At 42.1% G+C, this 13,281-nt stretch overlaps 1 protein-coding gene across 3 annotated transcripts; it reads left to right on the forward strand.

The window, feature by feature from the left end:
* Positions 1-256: 256 nt before the first annotated feature.
* LOC129848846 (cyclin-dependent kinase inhibitor 1-like) lies at positions 257-8,669 on the forward strand. Of its 3 annotated transcripts, none has more exons than XM_055915956.1 (3): positions 257-401; positions 5,284-5,726; positions 5,885-8,669. In XM_055915956.1, the coding sequence occupies exons 2-3, from the start codon at positions 5,297-5,299 to the stop codon at positions 5,938-5,940; spliced, it is 486 nt and encodes a 161-aa protein (XP_055771931.1). In that variant the 5' UTR covers positions 257-401; positions 5,284-5,296; the 3' UTR covers positions 5,941-8,669. The 3 variants fall into 3 exon arrangements, with proteins under 3 accessions (XP_055771931.1, XP_055771923.1, XP_055771914.1); XM_055915948.1 differs by lacking the exon at positions 257-401 and adding an exon at positions 1,357-1,571; XM_055915939.1 differs by lacking the exon at positions 257-401 and adding an exon at positions 4,643-4,684.
* Positions 8,670-13,281: the final 4,612 nt, after the last annotated feature.

A 13,281-nucleotide genomic window follows, 5' to 3' on the forward strand; every position in this document is an offset into this window, starting at 1 on the left:
TTTTATTGTTTATTTGACTTTTGTATATTATCTACCTCACTTGCTTTGGCAATGTTAACACATGCTTCCCATGCCAATAAAGCCCCTTGAATTGAATTGAATTGAACTCATTTTTATATCTCAGCCATTATAGCGTCTATGACAACATGGGCAGCGCTATTGAGGCCCATACGAATCCCCACCCATTTGACTACTTTGGTTACAGTCCAAAGACTTAAAAAGAAACACCCTATCCCCTCAGACATCAAATTAAGTGGACACTTCTGTTATCATATCATGACGTCTGACGAGTATACACTTGCAGGGCAAGAACGGAAGGACAGATTTTGAAATGGACCGCCAATTCCCAGAAATTCGTCACTCGTTCAACGCGATGATTGTGTTTTCAGCCACTGTAGCTTGTGAGTGATTTATATGCGCTACAGTCAATTATGATTGCATGGCTACTTACATTACATAAAATAATTAATATACGCCTACTGTATGATAGCTAGCTAAATAACGTTAGCTTGCCTAGCTGGAACATGTTTTATTTATACAATTTCCAAAAGCTAACCAAACAAAAATATCATTACTTTTACGAGACATGTTTGTGCCGTCGCGTGCATTGGTAGCAGATTTCTAACTTATTTACATTCGTTTTTACTTACACTCTATTGACATTGACTTTCATTTCTGGCGGACTTTTCTTAGCGGATGTACAATCGTCGCGAATTGAATTATGGGGAGTTTCAGGCCCCAAAGTGAACATAATTGTACAATACACTCACAAACTCGACTAAAAACGAGGGATGAGGGGCCTACGTTGCAAATTTACCTTGCTTGGCTAATCATTTGGACCGCCCGCCAAAATGGTGACGGGGATTACCCCAAGGGCATAAAAACTGGACAGTTAAATCTCAATCTCTTCATTCAAAGACTCAATCATGGACACTTAATGCCAGTTATGGCTGTTTTGCGTGATGAATTGTTGTCTCTACCTTCTTGCTCTTTGTGCGGTAGTCTGCCCGATAATGTTTGTACCATGTTATTGCCATGTTGTGTTGTTGTCTTAGGTCTCTCTTTATGTAGTGTTGTGTTTCCTCTTGTACTATATTTTTTAAATTTTTAATCCCAGCCCCGTCCCACAGGAGGCCTTTTGGAAGGCCGTCATTGTAAATAAGAATTTGTTCTTAACTAACTTGCCTAGTTAAATTAAATAAAGTAGACGAGGGTGTGTTTTTTATAAGTTTGAACCGCAGCCTTTTACTTCTTTAAAATGGCTGAAGCATGGGGGAAGGTGCTGCCGATGTTAAAATTGCCTTTTGCCCACTAGAGGCCTCTATCATTCTCTACTATAAAACCCCACTTCTGCATCACTAGAACACTTTGAGAAAGGTACCGAGCAAAGAGAAGCAAACCTCCGTGAGGGTTTGAGTTGATTTAGTTGTGTCACAAGGATTTCGTTTTGAGAAAATTGATATGCTAAGAAAAAGTTTACTTAACGTTGGCTAACGTCGTTTCTTTCATTTTATCTTCAGAGTAACCTGCATAAACCTAAAAAGGGACCTTTACATTAGGCTAGTTTCAATGTAAGTACAATCTTAAAATATCTATGCATGTTATTTTTTATGTAAATTGAAAAGGCCTGACGATTTGTAGGCTATAGACCGATAGAAATGTATTATTTCATACAACTGAACGAAGGCAAGTTGAAATCATCCTCACAGTTAACCTTGCTGTTGGTGGCTATGGTTTGATAAGATACGTTATTTGTCAATGATGCAATGTATTTGCATGTTAGTCATACATTTTCGTCATTTTTCACTGGGTCAACAACATCTGTCCACTGGAAACCGTGTGTATTGATTTCCTCAGTTACCGGTTCAAACGATTTTCAGATTCACGTGGGCTGTAGTAGTAAGTGGGCAGGTTCTGAAGTCATGTGCGTCTGCTATATTTCTCCCGCCACTTACTTGAATCCGCCCCTTTCAGTGACGTCAACGGAGAGCTCTTTGGGTGGAAAGAGGAAATAAGGGTTTCTCCTGTCACTTTACAATATATTTACCCTATTTTTGTAGACTATTCGTTTACTGTAGCTAGTTTTTATTTATTTTTATTTCACCTTTATTTAACCAGGTAGGCTAGTTGAGAACAAGTTCTCATTTGCAACTGCGACCTGGCCAAGATAAAGCATAGCAGTGTGAACAGACAACAACACAGAGTTACACATGGAGTAAACAATAAACAAGTCAATAACATGGTAGAAAAAAGAGAATCTATATACAATGTGTGCAAAAGGCATGAGGTAGGCAATAAATCGAGTAATTACAATTTAGCAGATTAACACTGGAGTGATAAATCATCAGATGATCATGTGCAAGAAGAGATACTGGTGTGCAAAAGAGCAGAAAAGTAAATAAATAAAAGCAGTATGGGGGATGAGGTAGGTAAATTGGGTGGGTAGTTTACAGATGGACTATGTACAGCTGCAGCGATCGGTTAGCTGCTCGGATAGCAGATTTTTAAAGTTGTTGAGGGAGATAAAAGTCTCCAACTTCAGAGATTTTTGCAATTCGTTCCAGTCGCAGGCAGCAGAGAACTGGAAGGAAAGGCGTCCAAATGAGGTTTTGGCTTTAGGGATGATCAGTGAGATACACCTGCTGGAGCGCGTGCTACGGGTGGGTGTAGCCATCGTGACCAGTGAACTGAGATAAGGCGGCACTTTACCTAGCATAGCCTTGTAGATGACCTGGAGCCAGTGGGTCTGACGACGAACATGTAGCGAGGGCCAGCCGACTAGGGCATACAGGTCGCAGTGGTGGGTCGTATAAGGTGCTTTAGTAACAAAACAGATGGCACTGTGATAGACTGCATCCAGTTTGCTGAGTAGAGTATTGGAAGCTATTTTGTAGATGACATCGCCGAAGTCGAGGATCGGTAGGATAGTCAGTTTTACTAGGGTAAGTTTGGCGGCGTGAGTGAAGGAGGCTTTGTTGCGGAATAGAAAGCCGACTCTAGATTTGATTTTGGATTTGGATTGATTTAGTTAACTCGGTTTGTATTGTTTTGAATGACATCAGACATGGTATCATGAATGTACTGTAAGATTAGACCCACATCGACCCCCATACTCAACCCTCTGTTTGATATGTTAACTTCACATAAGTTAACATTTTGAAAAGTGTAATTTTGAGTACTTATAACAGAAATACCTAGTAATGTGATAATGGATAATACAGGGATTTTAATGTCTCCCTCAGAGTCTAGTTATGTAAAATCAAACTGAGGCCTTATATGATTTTTAATGTAACTTCCAACTACACTGATGTCTTAGTCATGGGGCATGCCTTCAAATTCTCAGACATGTCTCATGTAATGACTTCAGGCCAGTCTTTTCTGCAGCCTTGCCTATGTGTGACTGCCCACCCTGTCAGGTGATCTCTCTCAGCAGACAGACAGGGAAAGAGAGACACAGAGAAAGAAGTAGGCTAGAGTAGATCAATTCACAGCAGTTTTGAGCCTCTTGGGATATGATTTTTTCTCTCCCAGGATTTTTAAAAACAAAATGAGAACAGAAAAGTCCAGACAGGGAAAAAGAGACACAGAGAAAGAAGTAGGCTAGAGTAGATCAATTCACAGCAGTTTTGAGCCCCTTGGGATATGATTTTTTTCTCTCCCAGGATTTTTAAAAACAAAATGAGAACAGAAAAGTCCAACTCATGAGGATGCTTTGAGTGGAATTTTGTGTAAATAACTTGACGGACTGCACCAGATCTACTTCCAGTTTGTTCTGGCAAATTTCACCCTGCATGTCTCAAAGGACCCCATCCCAGATATCTCCTACAATTTAGTAAACGGGATCCCATCTTCCCCCACTTCCTACTTCTCATGCACTTCAAGGAAATAAAACATTTGCAACTCTATAAGTGTAAAAATTATCATAGCCTGATGAAGACAGCTTTGTTGTCGAAACGTTGGAGATTAAATTGTTGCATCTGAGCTCCTAGAGTGTGCGGCTTTCCTTTATTTTCAAGTGTTCTACTTCGCTAGCCAGCACCTCGCCTAAATAGGTGTGCGTTTCTTTTTCTTCTAGATTAAAAATGATCATAGAACAGATTTTTCTTGCATGGCAATGAATGGTAAAGAAAGGGGTTCCTTGTCAAAAATTGCTACATTTAGCTTACAGTTACATAAATACAGCTTGCATAATTATCTCCTAAGGGAATGATAGAAGCCTCTGCTTCCCCCAGGGTAAACTTTGTTATTGCAAGGGAAGGTTCTTTACCATGAGAGTGGTCATAGAGCAAGAATATGAGGGCTGGGATTTGACACTCAACACACCTAAACCCCTATTTAACCACTGTCTGACAGGGAAATAGATAGAAAATTGTGAAACCACCTAATTTATGAAACATGATAATCGTGCCAGTTGATAGTAGTGGTACATTCAGACTAGTTATGTAATTACATGAAATATGTTTTGCTTAAATTATGGATGAACACTGGTGCCTAGTAGTTATTGTACTACAGTCATAAGGGTTGATGTTCAGGACTTGTCTCTACATGTCCATAGAGCTTTGCCCAGACATGTACTAGATCAGGAAAGTAGGAAGGCTTTATGAATCACTGTCTGATGACTGGCTGTTAAATACAACTGCAGCGTCCTCAATACACAGTCCAGTTCCTCCGTTACACATATGAAGTAAGGTACAATTAAGATTTTGAGAGAGGTTTACTTGTGCATAAATGATACGTTCTTTATTGGTTGTGGTAGGCTATACAACTTGTTACATTTAGTATTGTTTAAGTGATTATGGTTTGATAGTTCGTTTTTGAATTATATTGGAATATCAGATTATAGGATGCCGTTAACAATTTTTTTGGGGTGATAGGACAGGGTGATTAAAATCATTTCATTATGTTAGTTTAGTAGTTGAGGTTTAAATCTGCGAGAAACAGTCTTGGTCTTACATATATTCTTGCTATCATCTTTACCTATGTTCAGAGAAGTATCTGATTGGTTGCAGTAGAACATTGCATGATTTTTTTTTTTTTTTACCACTTCAGTGCTTTTAGATAGTTTTGCTATTCTGTAGAAGACCCACTCAAGAAGGGGACTCAGTAATGTGACATACTCAAAGTACATCCGGTATCTACATTTGATATGACTTCTTTTCACATGATCTTACTGATGACGTTACTGTTTCCTGGACAGCGGCTCAGACCACTATCCTCTTGCTGTGCTCTGTATGCCCAGTCAATTAACCATGCTATCCTCTCCCTGTGTCCCCTGCAATCTAGAACCAGAACAACCATGGCCAGTTGTAAGTGCATCCTGAGCTCTCTGGAGAAAAGTCCTGCCAGGCAGAACCTGTTTGGCCCAGTTGACCATGAGCAGCTGCAGCAGGAGTATCAGGACACCCTGCGCAGAGACCTGGAGGACGCCTGTCGGCGCTGGGGCTTCGACTTCCTGTCAGATAAGCCTCTGGCTGGGCGAGACTTCCAGTGGGAGGAGGTTCCGGGCACCATGGTGCCTCTCCTCTACCTGCCCTGCCTGTTGGGTCAGGGGGAGGCACAGAAGATCGGAGGGCCGGCAGCATCCACAGGGATGGTCAGGGCGGGGCCATGGCACCGTGGCAAGGAAAACATCCCTTGCACCCCTGAGAAGAACGGAGCCAACCTCCAGAACCTGGAGAAACCGCAAGACGAGAACAAACTGAAGAGGAAACAGACCAACCTCACAGGTAGGAGGATTGGTGTGGATGTAGGGGGATGTTTTTTGGGTGGGGGATGTTTTTGGGGGGGAGGGTTTATAAGTTGTTAGGGTTGAACTGCTGGTTTACTTCAATTAAGTTTTGAACACCGAGTCCAATGCTAATAAAATATCTATTGGCGTCTGCAGATTTCTACCAAGCCAAGAAGAGAGTGGTGGGTACGTCGCTTAAGTCAGGCCGGTGATTTCAGAGACACCGTCACAGCTGCCAGGGAGCCAACAGTCGGACAAAACCACAGCAAGCACTACTTCTCTCGGGAACCGACACGCTGAACAGACTCTGAGTACATACAGTACACTTACCTGGAGGAATACATAACCAATCCTCTAAACAAACGCAGTGAAAAATGAAACCTATTTTATTGCATCCGTTACGGATGCATACTGTTTTATTTTTATATCCATGTAGGTTAACCAATGTACTAATGATTTCAATGTAAGGGGGCTTGTGTTCTCCCTGTGGTAAGGGAGGGACATTCTAATGGTGCATCCATGACCATTTGTGAGTCATGAAAGAACATCCTCTAAACCTTTATGACCGTTTAGTGTAAGGAAGACTTGAAAATCAAAGTCTGGACAGTTAAGGTTCTGCATTCCACAGCACTGAAATAGACCAATCGAAACCATGCCTCGGTCTACGCATAAATCGTCTTGTTTTGATCATATCTTGAAATAATGAAACCATACTGTTTACGGTGCTGAGTTTTAATCTACTGTAATATAGTGTCACATTGAGAGGACTCTTGAAAAAATGACCACAACAACACAATAGTCTTTCCAGTTAAAATGTTCAAATGTATGGATTGATGTTTTTTTCATTATGCTGTGTCTCACAATTTAAATATATTTCTCAACGTGTACTCATAGGAATCTACTTGAAGGGTACCGCCGTGCATAAAATTATGCAAACTCCTATATAGAAATGGCACCTATTTAATTTTTTTCACCTTTATTTAACTAGGCAAGTCGGTTAAGAACAAATTCTTATTTTCAATGACGGCTTTGGAACAGTGGGTTAACTGCCTTGTTCAGGAGCAGAATGACAGATTTTTACCTTGTCAGTTCGGGGATTCGATCTTGCAACCTTCCGGTTACTAGTCCAACGCTCTAAACACTAGGCTACCTGTCGCTCAATGTCCCCCTTTCTACCTAACTAGGGCTTCTTGCTATAATACTCTTGGGAATTTGTTGATAGGGACCTCCGCAATGTTCTTTCAAGCTTTTCAAGACTTTTTACAAAGTTTATTTAGCATCTGGCCATCTGAACACAAAGCCAGGCATTCAAGCTTCCTTTGATAAGTATCAGCTTTATCTTGATGTTACTATCACACTGTTAAGCAGTGAAACATTTCAAGTTTTCTTGCGGTATTGCACAATTGTTTTTTTCATGTAGCCAACAGCAGGTACAAATGCCTGTATGGTATTTGATTCTAAATAGAGAGAAATTGTGTCCTCAGAAACATAGCTATTTTTGACTAAGCTACAGCCTCTGTTTTCTTTTCTATTTGAAGTTTTTATCTGCCTCAAACTGTAAGCTATTGGTGCATAACGGTTATTTATTGTTATGATGGCCGATCCTGCTGCTATGGGTAATTTGAATGGTGGTTAGACAACATCACTGTATGGCAACATTCCAAACTTTTTTTCTTTTTTAAAATAAATTTTATCCCCTTTTCACCCCAATTTTCGTGGTATCCAATCTCTAGTAATTACTATCTTGTCTCATCGCTACAACTCCCGTACGGGCTCGGGAGAGACGAAGGTCGAAAGCTATGCGTCCTCCGAAGCACAACCCAACCAAGCCGCACTGCTTCTTTAACACAGCGCGCCTCCAACCCGGAAGCCAGCCGCACCAATGTGTCGGAGGAAACACCGTGCACCTGGCCCCCCTTGGTTAGCGCGCACTGCGCCCAGCCCGCCACAGGAGTCGCTGGAGCGCGATGAGACACGGAAATCCCTACCGGCCAAACCCTCCCTAACCCGGACGACGCTGGCCCAATTGTGCGTCGCCCCACGGACCTCCCGGTCGCGGCCGGCTGTGACAGAGCCTGGGGGCGAACCCAGAGACTCTGGTGGCGCAGTTAGCACTGCGATGCAGTGCCCTAGACCACTGCGCCACCCGGGAGGCTAACATTCCAAACTTAACTAATAGCTTTGTTTAATGTTCACAGCACCTTACGCACTGCTATGCAAATATCAGCATACATTACCCCAAAAGTTCACCTATTTTTATAGATGTTGGTGCACAGGCTTACATAGTGGTTTCATAGCTACAAAGAAGACATTCTTATTTATTGTAAAACAAGGTAGATATGTGTAATTGGTTAATTGACAAATACATACAGTGCAATTGGAAAGTATTCAGACCCCTTGACTTTTTCCACATTTGTTATGTTACAGCCTTATTCTAAAATATATTTTTTTAAAGTGTTTAACCTCATCAATCTACACACACTACCCATAATGACAAAGTGAAAACAGGTTTTTAGAAATTTTTGGGGAAAAACAATTGCCTCATAAATATTCAGACCGTTTGCTATGAGACTCGCAATTGAGCTCAGATGCTTCCTGTTTCCATTGATCATCCTTGATGTTTCTACAACTTTTTATTTAACCTTTATTTAACTAGGCAAGTCAGTTAAGAACAAATTATTATTTACAATGACGGCCTAACAAAAGGCCTCCTGCGGGAACAAGGACAAAACATACATCAAGACGAGAGACAACACAATACTACATAAAGAGAGACCTAAGACAAAAGCATGGCAGCAACACATGACAACACAGCATGGTAGCAACACAACATGACAACAACATGGTAGCAGCACCAAACAGGATACAAACAGTATTGGGCACAGATAACAGCACAAAGGGCAAGAAGGTAGAGACAACAATACATGATGCAAAGCAGCCACAACTGTCATTTAAGTGTCCATGATTGAGTCTTTGAATGAAGAGATTGAGATGAAACTGTCCACTTTGAGTGTTTGTTGCAGCTTGTTCCAGTCGCTAGCTGCAGCGAACTGGAAAGAGGAGCTACCCAGAGATGTGTGTGCTTTGGGGACCTTTAACAGAATGTGACTGGTGGAACAGGTGTTGTATGTGGAGGATGAGGGCTGCAGTAGGTATCTCAGATAGGGGGGAGTGAGGCCTAGGAGGGTTTTATAAATAAGCGTCAACCAGTTGGTCTTGCGACGGGTATACAGAGATTACACAAGTGTATAGAGTGCAGTGATGTGTCCTATAAGAAGCATTGGTGGCAAATTTGATGGCCGAATGGTAAAGGACATCTAGCCGCTCGAGAGCACCCTTACCTGCCGATCTATAAATTACGTCTCCATAATCTAGCATGGGTAGTAGGATGGTCACCTGAATCAGGGTTAGTTTGGCAGCTGGGGTGAAAGAGGAGCGAGAGAAGGGCAGTGTACCGTCTAGCCATACTCTCAAGTACTTATATGAGGTGACTATTCAAGCTCTAAACCCTCAGAGGTAGTAATCACACCTGTGAGGAGAGGGGCATTCCTCTTACCAACCCACATGAACTTTGTTTTGGAGGTGTTCAGAACAAGGTTAAGGGTAGAGAAAGCTTTGTTGTAGAGCGTTTAACACAAAATATGGGGACGGGACAGCTGAGTATAAGACTATAATTTGCATATAAATGGATGAGAGAGCTTCCTACTGCCTGAGCTATGTTGTTGATGTAAATTGTGAAGAGCGTGGAGCCTAGGATCAAGCCTTGGAGTACACCGTTGGTGACAGCCAGTGGCTGAGACAGCATATGTTCTGACTTTAAACACTGCACTCTGAGAGAGATAGTTAGCAAACTAGGCCAGAGACACCAATATTCCTTAGCCGGCCCACAAGAATGGAATGGTCTACCGTATCAAAAGCTTTGGCCAAGTCAATAAAAATAGCAGCACAACATTGCTTAGAATCAAGGGCAATGGTGACATCATTGAGGAACTTTAAGGTTGCAGTGACACATCCATAACCTGAGTGGAAACCAGATTACATACCAGAGAGAATACTATAGACATCAAGAAAGCTAGTCAGTTGATTATTGACAAGTTTTTCCAACACTTTTGATAAACAGGGCAAAATAGAAATAGGCCTATAACAGTTAGGATCAGCTTGATCTCCACTTTAAATAAAGGACGAACCGTGGCTGCCTTCCAAGCAATGGGAACCTCCCCAGACAGGAGAGACAGGTTAAAAAGGTCAGAGATAGGCTTGGAGATTATTAGAATAAGAAGGGGGTGGGAGATGAGGAAATGTTGGACGGGCAAGGAGGCATGGCTGAGTCAAATAGGAATCCTGACTTAATGAAGTGGTGATTAAAAAGCTCAGCCATGTGCTTCTTGTCAGTAACAACCACATCATCAACTTTAAGGGACATGGGCAGCTGTGAGGAGGGTTTATTCTCCAGGTCTTTAACCATTTTCCAGAACTTCTTGGGGTTAGCACCACAGAGAGAGAGAACTGCTCCATAAAGTAACTAACTTTGGCCTTACGGAAAGCCTGAGTGCACTTATTTCTCATTTGCCTGAATGAGAGCCAGTCAGCCTGAGTATGTGTGTGCCAAGCCTTTCGCCAAATGCAATTCTTGAGGTGGAGTAACCCTGCAAGATCACGGTCGATCCAGGGGCTAAATCTGTTTTTAATTCTCATTTCCTTTATGGTGGCGTGTTTGTTAACAATATCACTGAAAATATTGACATGAGGCCAGGACATGAAGGAAGGATTGCTCATTAAAGTTTTTTAGCAAGCATCTATAACAAATCAGGACAGGTCGTTTGACTGAGCAGCCATTACGAACACAGGCTGTAAAACAGTGATCACTAAGGTCATTACAGAAAACACCAGACTGATACCTATCAGGTGGACTCCAACCTGTGGTATATTCAATTGATTGGACATGATTTGGAAAGGCACACACTTGTCTATATAAGATCCCACAGTTGACAGTGCATGTCAGAGCACAAACCAGGCCATGAGATCGAAGGAATTGTCTATAAAGCTCAGAGACAGGATTGTGTCGAGGCACAGATCTGGGCAAGGGTACCAAAACATTTCTGCACCATTGAAGGTCCCCAAGAACACAGTGGCCTCCGTCATTCTTAAATGGAAGTGTGGAACCACCAAGACTCTTCCAAGAGCTGGCTGCCTGGCCAAACGGAGCAATCGGGGGAGAAGGGCCTTGGTCAGGGAGGTGACCAAGAATCTGATGGTCACTGTGACAGAGCTCCAGAGTCCCTCTGTGGAGAACCTTCTAGAAGGAGAACCATCTCTTCAGCACTCAACCAATCTGGCCTTTGTGGTGGAGCGGCCAGACGGAAGCCACTCCTCAATAAAAGGCACATGACAGCCCGCTTGGAGTTTACTAAAAGGCACCTAAAGAACTCTGACCATGAGAAACAAGATTCTCTGGTCTGATGAAACCAAGATTGAACTCTTTGGCGTCACATCTTAAGCGTCACATCTGGAGGAAACCTGGTGGTGGCAGCATCATGCTGTGGGGAGGTTTTTCAGTGGCAGGGACTGGGAGACTAGTCAGGATCAAGGAATAGATTAACGGAGCAAAGTACAGAGAGATCCTTGATGAAAACCTGCTCAGGACCTCAGCCTGGCGAACGTTCCAACCGGACAATGACCCTAAGCACACAGCCAAGACAACGCAGGAGTGGCTTTGGGACAAGTCTCTGAATGTCCTTGAGTGGCCCAGCCAGAGCCCGGACTTGAACCTGAACAAACATCTCTGGAGGGACCTGAAAATGCTGTGCAGCGACGCTCCCCTTCCAACCTGACAGAGCTTGTTAGGATCTGCAGAGAAGAATGGGAGAAACTCCCCAAATACAGGTGTGCCAAGCTTGTAGTGGCATACCCAAGAAGACTTAAGGCTGTAATCGCTGACAAAAGGTGCTTCAACACCTACTGAGTAAAGAGTCTGAATATTTATCTAAATGTGATATTTCAGTTTTTTACATTTTAATACATTTTCTTTTTTTTTAAAACATGTTTTTGCTTCGTTATTATAGGGTATTGTGTGTAGATTAATGAGGGAGGAAAACAATTAAATAATTTTATAATAAGTCTTAGGATTTATGTTTATGCACTATAGCCCGCTACCATATTGTTTGAAGATGAATATTGTTTTGTTACACACACATAACAATGCAGATGTGTGTGTGTGTGTGTAAAGATTGAGCAACATAGAGTGCCTTGATGCAAAAGCTGTGGTCAATCTGGAGGGGGGAGGGGTGCATATCTCTAGGCCAACCAGGGAGGGTAGGACACTGGACAATAGCAAATAAGGGTAGAATCTGGGGTGAGACACAAGACGGATCTAATCTACCCAACGACCAGATGCGGACAGATGCGAGCACCAAGAGACTGGGACAAGTCTGAGTGCCAGCGATAGGCTGAGCAAAGTTTAAACCAGGCTCAGCCTCTACTGTGATAGGCCAACGGACGGGTTGGAACTAAAGCTGTCATAGTATAAAAACTGTTGTTTGAGCACATTCCAGAGTTCCCTGTTCTACCCTGCGCGGTGATACAGTGAACCCGTATATATGAAAATTACATTTACCATTTATCGCTTGAGTTTAATTAAAAGTAGTATTAAAAGTATATTTGGTGACTCAGAATCACATTTTGTCCTGATACCAGATTTGAACTGACGCAAATCTCTTTCATAAGGCTGTAATGTAACAAAATGTGGAAAAAGTCAAGGGGTCTGAATACTTTCCAAATGCATTTTACAAATGATTATACAAAAATAGAGTAATGGAGAGCAATGTGCATACAATATGGCGAACTTAGCAAAATAAGGAACTTGTGGTAAGTGCATGGGTGCCGCTTATGCACCTCCACTAGTTAGAAAAAAAAACAGACTAATCAATTGTAGACTATTTATTTACCTCCTAGAGAGATCATAAGAATAAACTACTGCTATTTTTGTATTGATAGCTGGTCGAACTCCAGGTGTCATAAAAAAAGCACCCCCCTGCTGTAAAATAATTTGCTCACCCTCCCGCCTCGTAAAATGAACTACAAAAATAATTATTACCACCATCAATGAAAGCTGTAGCAACCCTGTTTATAAACGTGGATATCGACTTTACCACTTCAGCATGGTTTTGTAGCACATTCGACGCCACACAGGGCTACTGGGCCAGAAGATTGAGGGTGCGCCTTCGTCAATGGACGAGTTTACTTTCCCTGCCTGCCACATTAGACTACTATCATAGCTGGCTGCAGACAATGATCAGTTGTGGAAAATCAGATATTCAACATTTGTATGCTATATTTATAATTAAATTAAATATATTCAATGAATTTTCCACCAACAGGTTTCTGTGCCAATGCACCACACACAGCCAATAAGCAATGCATAACTAACTGCATACCGATTCACAACTTCGAGCGTATATCATCATGGTTTGAGTTGTCAACAACACAATCAAGTAGAGTATGTCAATCTTGACGAACAGAAAATACATCCCTCCATACTCCATATCGAAGGCCTG

The sequence above is a fragment of the Salvelinus fontinalis genome, chromosome 3 (assembly GCF_029448725.1).
Source record: "Salvelinus fontinalis isolate EN_2023a chromosome 3, ASM2944872v1, whole genome shotgun sequence".
NCBI lineage: Eukaryota > Metazoa > Chordata > Actinopteri > Salmoniformes > Salmonidae > Salvelinus > Salvelinus fontinalis.

Bases quoted from the DNA above. Each gene is read 5' to 3' on its own strand.
- LOC129848846 (XM_055915939.1), top strand. The intron at 5,727-5,884 runs GTAGGAGGATTG...TGGCGTCTGCAG, and splicing joins GAAACAGACCAACCTCACAG to ATTTCTACCAAGCCAAGAAG.